This window comes from Melitaea cinxia, chromosome 18, assembly GCF_905220565.1.
Source record: "Melitaea cinxia chromosome 18, ilMelCinx1.1, whole genome shotgun sequence".
Classification (NCBI taxonomy): Eukaryota; Metazoa; Arthropoda; class Insecta; order Lepidoptera; family Nymphalidae; genus Melitaea; species Melitaea cinxia.
The window spans coordinates 114,902-129,859 of record NC_059411.1 but is presented as its reverse complement, the minus strand read 5'-3'; the positions used below and the strand labels follow the sequence as shown (position 1 = coordinate 129,859).

The window sequence follows — 14,958 nt, the reverse complement described above, 5'->3', positions numbered from 1 at the left end:
CAGGTGAGCATAAGTTGATTTAAATTATTCCGGAAACCGTTTACTTGTCGATTAACTAGTGATATTGTTTTAAATTATTCAAATGATTTGAAAAATTTGAATAAACATTGTTTCAAGAATCAAAGTCAGTGTCGTAACAAGAAATAAAGAAGCGTAAACTTTTAAATATTTTATTTTCGTAATTGTTTTCCCCAGTCTCATCCACCTTGAATGGCGATACGTGAGAATCTTAACAACCGGATCCCGTATTGTACTTCACATCGACCGTTGCGTTACCTGAGCGTAACACATAGAGTGCACCCTTTCAGTAACACTCAGTACTCGGTAATGCAAGCGACGAGTAGCGGTGGGCGGCACGGGGCGGTGGGCGGCGCGGGGCGGTAGGCGGCGCCGGTCGCAGCCTCTCACCGCGTGTCCGGTGTCGGGCCACAATGCCTCGAGCTTATTGCCACTATTAAACGTGAAATATAAGTCGCTTAGTGAAACATAACTCTCGTGCAGGCTCTCGGCCACCGCTCTCTCTCCACTTCGTTTGTAATGAATATTTTTCTGTCCACAAAACAACTTGCAAAAAGAAAAAAGGCATAGGTAACACGTAAACTTCTAATGAAACTAGTGTGGATAAATTTTTATTTGTTGAAAACAAATAAATTAGATACACCTGTGTAGTATTACACCATAACAGACGACACATTCTCTAATTGCAAAATAAAAAAATTAAAAAAAAAAATTGTAGTCGAGTCTACTTGTAACTATGAACGCACTCCAGTCAGTGCGCGAGGGGTCGTCGAAAATAGCGGCACACTTAAATTACAAATAAATAAAATTGGAGTGTTTGTGTGTAATATTAAAATAATCATTTTTTTTACTAAATGCATATAGATGATGATGAGTATATTATATGTTGATATATGTAGGTACATATACCAAAATAACATTTTTAAACTTTTTCGTCTATCTGTCTGTCTCTCTCTTTGTTCCGACTAATCTCTGAAATGGCTGGACCGATTTTGACGGGACTTTCACTAGCAGATAGCTGATGTAGTAAGGAGTAACTTAGGCTACTGTTATTTTAGAAATTTATTCATTTTATAACTCTACGTACTGAACAATAACTTCTTGGTTAAATTCTTCAATTGTGTACTTTGTACAATGATGATTCAAAACAGTTTTTAGGCCTCTTTAATCATAAGCCTGCGCAACGACAAGTAATATAACGTAGGTAGACGAAAAAATAGTCAAGAAAATTCGCATTATCAAAGATTACTCCAAAATTTGTAATTAGATCTCGATGAAATTTTCATGTGACTACATGATAAATATTGTCTTTCGATTAAATTAAAAATTATCAAAATCGGTGCACCCAGTAAAAAGTTATGCGGATTTTCGAGTTTTCCTCGATTTCTCTGGGATCCCATCATCAGGTCCTGGTTTTCTTATCATGATACCATACCAGGGATATTTCATTTCCAACAAAAAAAGAATTATCAAAATCTGTTATCTGAAGTTATCCCCTAACATACATAAAAAAATATATACGGTCGAATTGAGTAACCTCCTCCTTTTTTGAAGTCGGTTAAAAATTATATTTGTTTGAACATTTTTGAATATCATATCAAAAATTGACCGCTCCAGCGGGGTTCGAACCCGCGTCTCCGACTTACCGTGTCGGCGCTCTAGCCAATTAAGCTATGGAACGATGCACCCGCTCGAGCGAAATTTTCGATATGATAATTTTAATTTCGGTTTAAGCGAACCGTGGCGCCGTTTGATATGATATTCAAAAATGTTTAGAATTCCTAATGTGGGTAACACAAAAATAAAATCTTAGATATATTTGTTTGAATTAATTCATTATACTTAAGTGAATTTTCCAACTATTCGGAATAGGGATTCCTCAGACAAGATCGGCATGAAACTATTTAAAAACCGAAACTTAACTGTGTTTTACTATAAAATTGTTAATATTTCGCATGAAATGCAGCGTCACTTAAACCACAAATCTTTATTATTAATGTAATTTTAAGCGACTAACATTCTTCAGCTATTAATATATCTTTAATAAAATTTATACTCATTTTTTACAAATTGCGAAACAGATTTCGATACGATTACAATACCATAACCCAGAAGAGACGTTATTTCCTTTGCTCAGTCGAAAACTTACAGTTACAATGTAATTATTTCCGTTCGTGTTTACACTGCGATTATTACTATTTATATGAAAACAATATATATTGTTACGGACACAAAGAAGCTAGCGCCATCTAGCGGCAACCATTGAAACCACACAAAGACAGCGATAGCATGAAACTCTCTACTCAATACTAGATGGCGTTAGAGGAACTACTGTGGAACTATATAGAAGTATAGTCTCGAAAACCGGGTACATACGCGAACTTTCCAGAATGGTCTGGGCCTCGTGTCGGCCGATATAAATAGCCGCAGGTAGGCGAGCGAGGACAGTTCAGTTTGAGCGATCTTCGAGGCGACTTCAAGAGTGAAAACTAGTGATCAAGAGTGGTACCAGCGAAACTTGTGAAAATAAATAAATTATGATTCAATTGATAATATCATTGATAATAGATAAATACATTATACTGCAAGATCATAAATGCCGCGAATAACCCTTTTTGGAAAATAAATGCAGTGTCAATATTACCTCACAGTAACATACCGTAAGACATTACACGATGTAAATTGTTAAAATATATTAAACGTGCAGTAGCAACGTCGTCAGTTGTTGAAATTTCCTAACTGCGAATGCTGCGGAGCTGAGTCTGCGGGTTAAAGATAACTAATGGGAATTTCACTGAAGTTTCGAATCCAAATTTATCCCAAATAAAACTGTAGTGTCACTTGTTTCTAACTCTCGTTGTTTATTATATAATGAAGGTATATTTATTTATTTATTTATTTAACATTTTATGTACACTAGGAAAGCAAAAGGAAATAGCTCTTATAAACAATGCTGGTACAAAGGCACTACTTATCCCATGATGTAATCTCTTCCAGTAGTCCTGCTACAGGAAACTTATAAAATAGTCGCAAAATTAGCGTGTACAATCTAAACATATAGATAATAAAAATATAATATAAATACATAATTATACAATATATAAATAAATACATAATAATTTTTCCACACGTAGATACAAATAATACGATACTTATACATACACGCATACACATATACGATACATAATATAATACATACGATAGTAAATTCCAATACGCATAATTAGAAATGAGACTATCCGCGGGAGAACGAAAGTAACCGACATAGCCCACAGAATTAGCAAGTTGAAGTGGCAGTGGGCTGGTCATCTGTGTCGCAGGACCGATGGCCGTTGGAGTAGACGGGTCCTAGAGTGGAGACCGCGTCTTGGCAAACGCAGTGTGGGACGTCGTCCGGCCCGTTGGACCGACGATCTACGTAAGATTGCCGGTGTAGGCTGGATGAGGATTGCGGAAGACCGGGATGTGTGGCGCGAACTTGGGGAGGCCTATGTCCAGCAGTGGACTGCGATAGGCTGAAGTGAAGTGACGCATAAGGACACTTAATTAAATTGATTTTAGACTAGACTAGGTATAATTCGAATGCTTAATTTTGGACAACGTGAACACAACGCATTGGTTTTCCTGACGTTCAAAACCAAGTTTTTTCGCGATAAAGACTGTTCCCGTTATCATAATTAACTTTTTCCTATCAACTTTAAAAACAAGCGATGATCAACAGAGAACACTGTATCACGGACGTCTCTGACATAAAATAGCAGATCGTTTATTTATAATCAAAAAAAGACAAGGACCTAGAATTGATCCATGCCTCATTTTTATCACAGATTCAGACGATTGCGTTTCGTTTATTAATACATGTCAAATTCTGTTGGCGAGATATAATATGTTATACTTAATATTTGTAATACATGTCAGTAGTGACATGATCACACACACCATCTTTACTTTGACACGAGCGCACTTTATACCGATGAGTGAGTATGTAATAACAATAGTTCCGTGTGCAGTGCGCGGCGGGGGCGGGCGTGTTCGAGCTGCAGATCCTCGAGTTCTCCAACTACCGGCTGCAGCTGGCGTCGGGAGCGTGTTGCGGCGGCGGCGCGCCCGCCCCCGCGCCCCCGCCCCCCGGCGCCGCCCCCGGCAACCCAGGCGCGGCAGGCGGCTCGTGCGCGCACCCCTGTCGCACCCGCTTCGCGCTCTGCCTCAAGGAGTACCAGTCCGCGGCCGCGCCCGGCGCATGTTCCTTCGGTCGCGCCGCCTCGCCCGTGCTAGGCACAGACTCCTTCACGCTCGCCGACCCGCTCTACACTCTCTCGCTGCCATTCTCATTCCGATGGACCGTGAGTAATATTTTCTTATTTATTACCCTCAATGTTGTACCATAATCGAATTTATTTTATATAAATAAAATATGATGTTGCAAATGAAACATATCTTGTAATGATAATAGTAATGTTTTTCTCGTATTTCTACAGCGGTCATTCACGCTCATTTTACAAGCCTACGACGACTACAATTACACAGATCCCGGTAAGTTAGACTAGCGTGAAATAGTTTAACACGTTGCACTAAGCACTCGGTGACTGTTCCTATAACGTACCGTGTCCCGCGTGCAGACGAGACGGGGCTGATCGAGGAGGCGTGGTGGTCGGGTATCGTGGAGCCGGGCGCGGAGTGGCACGCGCTGCGGCACGCGGGCGCGGCGGCGGCCGTGGCGTACCGCGTGCGCGTCACGTGCCAGCCCAACTACTACAACAGCACGTGCACCACCTTCTGCCGGCCGCGCGACGACAAGTTCGGCCACTACTCCTGCTCCGCCAGCGGCGACAAGCGCTGCCTGCCCGGCTGGCAGGGCGACAACTGCGAGCATCGTATGTGTTGCTACTTGTGCCCCATTTTAATTTATTTGTTTTGTCACGATTTCAATTATGCTAAGTTTAACGTTTTTCGTTGCAGCTGTTTGCAAGGAAGGTTGCCATCCGACGCACGGCCGATGCGACAAGCCCGGAGAATGCATGTGAGTCAATACATTCTTAAATACCAACTACGTAAATGCCGTTGTGCCATTTGCTTTACAATATTGTTCACAAATCATTTATTCCCACTCTTCTCATATAACAGTAAATTAAATAATTATAGTTGTCGCCCGGGCTGGCGAGGCGACCTGTGCTCGCAGTGCCAACCGTACCCTGGCTGCAAGCACGGCTACTGTAACGGGTCCTCCTGGGACTGCACCTGTGATACTAATTGGGGAGGAATTCTTTGCGACCAAGGTATGTCGTACTTTTGTTTGATATAAATATAATGTGATATTATGTAACGTAAAGAGTATGTGAAATCTCGAACAGATCTCAACTACTGCGGTACGCATGAACCCTGCCAACACGGCGGCACCTGCGAGAACACCGCACCGGACCAGTACCTGTGCACGTGCGCGGAGGGCTTCTCGGGCGTGGACTGCGAGCGCGTGGACAACCCGTGCGCGCCGCAGCCGTGCGCGCACGGCGCGTGCTCGCTGGCGGCGGCGCCCGCCGGGTTCGCGTGCGCGTGCGAGCGCGGCTGGACGGGCGCGCGCTGCGACGAGGACGCCGACGACTGCGCCAGCGCGCCCTGCCGCAACGGCGCCGTGTGCCGCGACCGCCTCGACGCCTTCCAGTGCGAATGTACGCCTGGCTGGAAGGGGCCCACGTGCACCGACGGTGAGCTCCTTCATCTTAGTTCAACGGTTTTGGAGAGAAAAGTTAATCTGGCTGCAAAAAAACTCGGGGTTTTTAGCTCAGATCCCCCTGTGTGGAGTATATTCGCACCTTTGGGCAGGTCCCCTTCAAAACCAACTCCGCTCATTTAACTCAGTAATTTGCATTGTTGACGATCCCAGACTTACGAACGGTGTAGAATCTTTAGGTGAAAGAAGAGAGGTTGGCTTGTTGGCTGTAGAATAACCTGCCTCCGAGGATATCAATGAGCGCTGTAATTTGAGGGTTTTTAAGCATCAAGTGTACATACTTCTTTTCCTAAGGCCAGCAAAGCATCCGCAACTCTTCTTAGTTAAAGATGTCCATGGGCGACGGAAGCCATTTAACGTCAGATATCTACTACATCCATTCGCTTGCCAACAAGAGATTGAAAAAAAATACTATGATCGAGTCTTAAAACGAAAAAGTAATTTATGTATTTATCGCCCACAGATGTCGACGAATGCGCAGAGAACAGCGCTGCCGAGGGAGCTCTGGGTCCGTGCGTGAACGCGGCGGCGTGCAACAACACCGCGGGCGGCTACGCCTGCACGTGCCTGGCGGGCTGGACCGGGCGCGACTGCGAGCTCAACGTGGACGACTGCACGGGCCAGTGCCTGAACGGCGCCACCTGCATCGACCTCGTGGACGACTTCCACTGCGCGTGCGCGGCGGGCTACGCGGGCCGCACGTGCGCGCGCGACGTGGACGACTGCGCGTCGCGCCCGTGCCGCAACGGCGGCGAGTGCGTGGACCTGCTGGACGCGTACCGCTGCATCTGTCCGGTCGGCTTTTCGGGCACCGACTGCGAGGTGTGCCTACTCGTTATGTCGTAAATCATAATTTACTGCGGACTAACAATTACTTTCACACAATTTTTTTACAATCTTCAATAATCTTCTTGTATCACGTCTACCTTTTTTTTCATTTACTTTACTAACTTTGTATAACTCGCTTCTTCGGATAACTCTAATTTTTATTCAAATAACTTTCATGCCCTACGCTAAAACACTAACAACCCTGTGCTTCTAGCTGACTTCCTGCCACGGACGCTACTGTTGGGTGAGTTCCTCATGTAAGGAAAAAAAACATAATTGGTATAGTACGCATTGCGTGACTGTAGTTCTATACTCCCAACACGTGTGCAGGACGACCGCGACCACTGCGCCGGCGCACCGTGCGCCAACGGAGCCCCGTGCTACACGGCGCAGAGCGACTACTACTGCCACTGCGCGCCCGGCTGGACCGGGAAGAACTGCACGCAGCGCGCCGCCAGAGACCGTTCGTACCTTCAAACTAACTAGGCACTTGTGGCATTAGAGTGTAAATTAGTTTGATCATCAGCTTAAAATTGTTACAGAATTAGATGATTGCTCACCGAATCCGTGTCACAACAACGGCAGCTGTATCTCGAGCGCCGTCGGCTTCACCTGCATCTGTCTCGGCGGTTGGACCGGTCCGTATACTTTGTAATTAAGTTCACGTCAAAACTGATCTGTAATAATTCCTCGCACTTAAATTTGATATCATTAAGATGGAGTAATACACTCGCACGTTATTGTGTAGTACGTGTATCACATTAAGAATACTGGCCCCGGCAGGCGAGACGTGCGCGGCGCGCGAGGAGGCGCGCTGCGAGGCGGCGTGCGCGCACGGCGGCACGTGCGTGCGCGGCGGGCGCTGCGCCTGCGCGCCGGGCTGGGCGGGCGCCGCCTGCGACCTGCCCGCCGCGCCGCCGGTGAGGCTTGCTCTTGTAGGAAGTACCGATACAGCGTGTATGGCCGGAACGACTGACCTGCAATCTGATCTTGGTTTTAATTATTTCATCTCACCCGCTACTAAACCAAACTGATAATATTTAAAGCTTTAATGACTTTTATCATAACGTAAGCTATTACATACGAGTACCATATTATATAATATAAGCTATGTCTATGGAAAACGTTAATAGGATATATGAAGGTATATATTTAGCGTACCTACTTGCTAACATAAAAAATCAGCGTCATGCCGTCACCGCTATTACAAAAGTTCTATACGTCTTAGATAAGTGTCGTCTATTAATCACGAGATATTTTTTAAGAAACTTTTTTAATTACCCCTTCATACCCGAATATCACGTGTATTTTTTGTCCGAACTAAATTGAATTTTTCAAAATATTGCCTTAAATAGGTACAGGTACAATCTGATTAAATTTTGAACAATTAAGCATCGTCATACAAATTTCTAGACAGGCTCAAAGCTACAGGGTATTTTTGGTTGTTTTTTTTTGTTTTGGAAATCGCGTGTTCAAAAAAACCAAACTAATATACGTGATATCTCAATGTGGCCCCCCACCTCCTCGTAGTACTCCGGTACTTCAAATGATAAATATAAATGTTACAATAGCAACTCTCTTTTTTAGTTAGTGCCGATAGCATCGATTCCCGCTCAGACGGCAATCGTCCCGCTGGCGGGGCCGGGCGGCGCGGCGTGCTCGTGCCTGCACGGCGGCTCGTGCGTGCCGGTGGGCGCGGGCGCGTGGGCGTGCGCGTGCCGGGCGGGCTGGGCCGGCGCGCACTGCGAGCGCCCGGCGGACGGCTGCGCCTCGGCGCCCTGCAGGAACGGAGGCCACTGTGTGGGCGGCTCGGGCTGGTGGGCGTGCGAGTGCGCGCCGGGCTGGGCGGGCCCCGACTGCGCCGCCCCCGCTTGCGACCCGCCCTGCCCCTCGCCCGCCACCTGCGCCACTTCCGGCTCGCAGGCTCGCTGCATCTGTCCGCCACCGCCGGCGCGCTTGTCCAGGCGATGTTTGGAGTGTTAGTTGGCTCATTTTTTTTAAACTCTTCATAAATAAACTTTATTCTACATTTGCCTGGAGAACTTTTCTGCGACCGCTTTAACGACTAATGCAAAATAACAACAATAACTTCGTCCTTAGTCTGTGTTTTGTCCGCTAATGCTACTGATCTTCAAGAAATTTTAATGAAATTCGGCATGACTGATGAAAATCGGCGATGACATTAGCCAATATCACTTGTTTGAATGGTGTTGTTGGTGACTATGGGCAACACACATGAGTTCACGCATTTTTGGCGCGAACTGATGGAGGCCTATGTCCAGCAGTGGACTGCAATAGGCTGAAATGATGATAATGACTTGTTTGAATTATTTCAGTAATCGCTGGTCTCGGAGAAGAGAGCGGTGAAGCAGTGGAGGGCGGCGAGGGCGGCGGCGAGGGCGCGCTGGAGGCCAGCGAGGCGCCGGGCGCGTGCAGCGCGGAGGGCGGCGCGTGGTGGGGCGGCTGCAACGCGTGCCGCTGCGCGGGCGGCGCGCCCGCCTGCACGCGCCTGTGGTGCGGCCTGCCCGACTGCCTGGCGCCCGCCGCGCTGCCCTGCCGCACCGACGAGGTACTTTCGTATACCGCTAGGTCGGCGACCGAGCGTATGTCTGATGGTAGATTACTATTTCTTGTAAACGCCTGCAACGCTGGAAGCGTCACAAGAGCGCTACCACTTTTACTCTCGATCCTTTCCAGAAGCCTTACTCGTCATTGAAACGCAATACTATTAGAGACGAGTGAAAAAGTTATGGCTGTCCAGACGAGGGCAGAGAAGCTCCGAATCCATGATAGTGTCTCGCATGCGGTGGTCGCGTTGACTAGACACACCAACACCTGTATTTATCGCAATCGATCATTTCTACCGTACGGCACGGCAAACTGTAAGCAGATCCTCGAGCACAGCCTCGAAATGGCGACCCATAATAGGAATGCTGACGTTATTGAGGATGTGCTCGCGAAGCTGGCAGCAGGCGCTGTTTATTATATATATATAGCAGTTCTGGACTCACCATCGAATTAGAGACACTAAGCTTTAGTTCGTAATTTGAAGCATACAATGGTGAAACAAACACACTCTAACGTTTGTCAATTAAAATATAAATAAAAAAGGCATGGGCTTTTAAGAGCCCATGGATGCTTATGTTATGCATAAAAAAAACATTGTGTGACTGTCCACCATGCCTTGAAAAGCACGCTATTAAGTCGTCGATCCCGCGTTATCATAAATGATAGCCTCATCATAGATCAAATTACACGAGTCTTTACCGTGGAACGTTTTTTACGCGAATATGCCCCTTAAGTAAAAAACTATTAGAACTCGCCTAGGTGTCCCTCGCGTACTACTACAATACTACAATACCTACGCCCCGGCAGGTGTGCGTCCCGGCCGCGCCGTCGCTGTGCCTGCGGCCGCCGTGCGCGCCGCTGGGCGAGTGCCGGCGCGTGGCGGGGCGGCGCGTGGAGCCGCCCGCGCTGCCCGCGCCGGCCGCGTGCTGGCCGGGCGCGCGCGCGGCGCCGCCCCCCGGCTGCGCGCGCGCGGCGCTGAGCCTGGCGCGCGAGCGGCTGGCGCGCGGCGCGCACGTGGAGCGCGCGTGCGCGGCGCTGCGCCGGGCGCTCGCCGCCGCGCTGGCCGAGCGCGCGCCGCCCGCGCCGCCGCTGGCGCTGCTGTGCGACCTGGCGCCCGACGACGACGCGCTGGACCTAGCACTGGTTAGTGCGTCATTGAATCACCTCAGGCTAGACCTTACATTATTCACCTGCAATTTTACCATTAAAACTTTATTTTCTATAAATGCACCAGATATTTCTACATTTCTGACATCAACGTTTATTATTTATTTCGTGCCACTTGCTCAAAAAAGGGACATTCTATGCCACAAAAAGCGAACATAATAATAGTGATTTTTAATCTGTTAAATCAGGGAAAGAAAATTATACTGGATTTCATCCATCCTCTAGGGGGGGAATGTGATTTAAATTTGGGAATACTTACCGAAATTTAAACTGAACTACATCTGTGTTTACACCATTGAGCTTGTATATAAAGCATTTTACATCTTTTTGAAAAAGGAATACGAATTTATTATGCAGTTATGATTATTGAATAAAATTACGAAAACGTATACTATACGTACGTCACATACTATACGACGTATACTATCTACAATGAAACGCAAGTTCCTCAGACGCAAGAACAGAGAAATACTCAAATCAACTCATCAACAATAAATGTACCAAACAAAAATGTAACTCTCTCTATCAATAATTAAACCAATGTTTCGAATGTTAACTTTTACTTTTAATTGTCATTATTTTTAATAAATGCTTATCTCATTTTATTGTGTCATTATTATTGTATTAATTTTTTCGCAAATGGTACGAAAAGTCTTGGGTGAACTTAAATCCCTCGCTACACTCAGGACTCGTCTTAAATCCCTCGCTTCGCTCGTGATTTCAGTTTTAAACACCTCGCTACGCTCGGGAGTAAACCTCGAGTGCTTCGTTACGCTCGCGATTTAAATCGTCACCCGCGACAGAAAACACTGCTTTATCCCCTTGATTAATAATCTACTATTTTATACCAAAGTAGTTAAAATCTTTGGGATGAATAAATAAAAGTGCGTGCATACAAAGTACACGTCAGAAATGAAACTTCTTTGGCGAACTAATTTTTAAGTCTCGTTTATATTTATAAAAATCTAAATCTTTAGATTTCCGTTCCAGCGCCATCGACAAAAACGTTGTCATTTCATCCGTAAAATTTGTACCCACAAGCGCCTAGAGAAGTTTCACTTCAATAACCCGAGTAGAAATTTTTTCGACTTCCTGAGAAGGACCGGACCAGGCATGCCTGATCAGGATTAGATAAGGCATGTAACGCAGATGATTGGTCTGGACCCGATCAGGAAATCTTATCTCATCCTGATCAGGTCCAGATCAGGAAATCTCATCTCATCCTGATCAGCCGGTTCGGTCCGGTCCTTTTAAAAAACACGAATGTATATTCTTGAAAAAATTGTTTAACAAAAAAAAAACGACGATATTATAAATGTTACTTAACATAATTATTATGATATTTATTTCCGTTTATTTTTTCCAATGTATTATTTATTTATGTTTTTACTTTAGATATTAATTATTTATATTTATTTTTATGTTATTAATTAATTATAATTAAATTTTATTTCTTAACTTCTAATATTTAACTACTAATTAACTATTTCCTATTACTTACGACTGCTTCACTGTGTAGAAATAGACTCCTTGCTAGACTGTCCTAATAACTGTATATATACTAAGTGCGCTTAAAAACTTTAATAGCGCGATTCAGGCTCAGTTCGCGTAATTTCTTTCAGGCTATCCTGATCTGGACCGGACCTGGTCCTGATGAAGTATGCCTTACCATACTTGGTTATATTTTACATCGGTCTATCCTTGTCTGGACCGGATCTGGTCCTGATCCAGTATGCCTTACCATACTTGATTATATTTTACATCAGGCTATCCTTGTCTGGACCGGACCTGGTCCTGATCCAGTATGCCTTACCATACTTGATTATATTTTACATCAGGCTATCTTTGTCTGGACCGGACCTGGTCCTGATAGAGCTTGCCGGATCAGGCGTACCTTATCCTATCCTGATCCGGTCCAGATACATGATCTGGTTGAGCCTGACCTTTTTTCTACTCGGGAATTTACACCATATGTGGATAGTAATATACATGTAACAAAATAATAATAAAAGATACATAATCTATAGAAATAAATAACATGGGATGCGATGCTTGAAAGTAATATAAAAATAACCACTTTTTACTAAATGCATATGGACACGGTACATGGGTACTGGAGGGCCTGACATTACATTCGTTTAAATTGCATCACACGATATTTGCAATTACTGTATAAAGTGCTATACAGTCTGTATTTTAAGTTAATTATAGGTACAAACTTTTATTTTATTTTATTTTATTTTTTATTTTTATTTGGGAAACATACAATTTTTTATTACATTATTATATTATGACTAATTACAATAACTGAAATCAATAAAGTTTCCACTATTGTTTTGCAAATAATGATGCCAATTTCATTTTTATTTACAGTGGGCCGGAGAAGAAGAAGACGCCGAAGGAATGAGTGCCCTCGCGGCGGCGGTGCGCGCGCTGAGCGAGCTGGTGGCGCGGCGGCGCCTGGCGCACCACCCGCTGCTGGCGGCCGCGCTGCGCCTGCGCGTGGAGCACGCCGCGCCGCCCGCGCCCACCGCGCAGGCCGCCGCGGGCGGCGCGGGCGGCGCGCTGCTGGCGCTGGCGGCGGGCCTGGCGCTGCTGGCGCTGGGCGCGGCCGCCGGCGCCTTCCTGCTCGTGAGGAGGCGCCGGGTGGCCGCCGCCGTCGAGGAGCGCTCGCGCCGCTGCGACGAGGAGAAGTCCAACAACCTGCAGAACGAGGAGAACCTGCGGCGCTACGCCAACCCGCTGCGCGAGGAGCGGCCGGCCGAGGAGCTCCCGCGCGCGCACTCGCTGTACAAGGCGCAGAACGCGGACGCGCGCAACCACACGCCGCCGCGCGACAAGGAGCTCACCAAGCGCGCGCTGCCGCCGCCCGAGCCGCCGCCCGCGCGCCTGGCGCCGCCCGAGCGCCTCACCGTGCTCGTGTAGCGCTCCCGCCGCTACCTGCCGCTACCTGCCGCTGCCTGCCGCTACCTGCTGCTACCTGCCGCTACCTGCCGCTACCTACCGCCGGGGCCGCCTTATTTATTGTAGTGTGATCGTGTTTGTAAATATGTATTTTTGTAAATAATGTTAAAAAGAGTGATCTAATTGAGAGTAAATAATTTTGTATGTCCTATTGAGAGATTGATCGATACGATTTTATATCTGTAAAGAAGGTTGTAAAATTAAAATGAAAGTCGTTTAATAAAACACTATAAAAGTTTTCTGTTTGTTTATTTTTGACCAGAAGTCGAAAGTGCAAGAAATCGTTCAAAATTATATCATTTCAATGTTCATAATTGTTTATTGCTAAACTTACTTTCATTCCTATTTTTCCCTTTAACCTAGAAGTAACCTTTAAGTAGAAGTTTAGAGTTTTAAGTTCAACTACTTTTATTGGTATATAAACGACATAATATGTTTAATGTAATGAATTCTCTATAGATACTGGTATTATTTTCTAATGTTAACGCGAATTTCACTCAATGACTGACAACTTTTTCGAATTTTATCGCGGTTAGTTTTTTGGAGTCGTCCCGTGACCATGGTTATTCTAAAGTATCCGAAATGTCGGGCATCTAAAAAAATTAATAAGCTGCGATAAAATCCTAAAAATTTGTTTCATTGTCTATACCCTACGAACCAGCTCGAACGGCATTTTGAGTACCTATATTTCTTCTGTATGTATTTATATTGATTTACTAAGATTAGATTTAAGTTGTTTTTGTAATACTAACATTAAGATATGGACTATGTCTGAAACAAAAAATAAATAAATATATATATATATATATATATATATACATACACACTCATATATATATATACCTAATGGTAATGAAATTGGCTACGTCCGTTACAAAGCTCTGTCGAAACCAAAACAAAAAACTTCTTTATTTAAGTACACTTCTAAAGTACTCTTTGGTAATCATTTTATAAGTTATACAGTTATGTGAAGCTACCACCGAATCAGAATAGATTCTGGTGAGAAGAATTGGCCAAAAAATTAATAGTCACCCGTGTAAAACCGACAATCATTATAAATTAAATCTTGTGTGCATGCAGGGGTTTTTAAAATTATGGATTCCAAGAAGTTAAATAAAAGACTCGAATATTACTATGAGCTGTGCTAGAAGGCAATACAACTAAAACGCCTGACAAAATATAATGGCAATTCCGGCTATTAGTTAAGTTTACTCTGATGCTTCAACATTCCTTATTTTCCTCCTTCATGTCTTGCATTAAGCACAGCGCAGCGCCACAAACCCTCATTCAACTCACCTTTATCGTGAACATATTGTTCTACCGTTAAAGTCTTCAAGAAATTTTTTTGATGCAATACATTAGATCCTCGTATCTTTGAGACTTGAAAAGAGTTTCAGTTTCTGTTAATTAGTTTTATGTAAAAGTACTTGAAAGAAAATATAAGAATAAATAAATGAAAATGGGATGAATATACATTTATTATATATAGTAAAGATTCCTTTGTTTTCAAATATTTATTGAAGTAAATGTTTTGGGGTGAAACTTCCTTAGGCGCATGAGGGTTAAAATTTTTACGGATCAAATGCGTCACGGCGTCACGAGCCACGAATTTTTAAACGTCCATAACTCCATATCAGGTTGAATACACTCGTTTTCATCCGATCAACGAAGTTAAGCAACGTCGA

The 14,958-nt window shown here is 44.6% G+C and overlaps 1 protein-coding gene across 1 annotated transcript; it reads left to right on the top strand.

The window, feature by feature from the left end:
• Positions 1-2,889: 2,889 nt before the first annotated feature.
• Positions 2,890-13,512, top strand: LOC123662415 (protein serrate). The gene is made up of 15 exons (XM_045597258.1): positions 2,890-2,895; positions 4,029-4,361; positions 4,497-4,551; positions 4,638-4,892; positions 4,978-5,038; positions 5,161-5,294; positions 5,370-5,720; positions 6,210-6,568; positions 6,905-7,037; positions 7,117-7,212; positions 7,358-7,494; positions 8,162-8,552; positions 8,911-9,143; positions 9,950-10,285; positions 12,683-13,512. Exons 1-15 carry the CDS (start codon positions 2,890-2,892, stop codon positions 13,232-13,234), a joined length of 3,432 nt encoding a protein of 1,143 aa, XP_045453214.1. The 3' UTR covers positions 13,235-13,512.
• Positions 13,513-14,958: the final 1,446 nt, after the last annotated feature.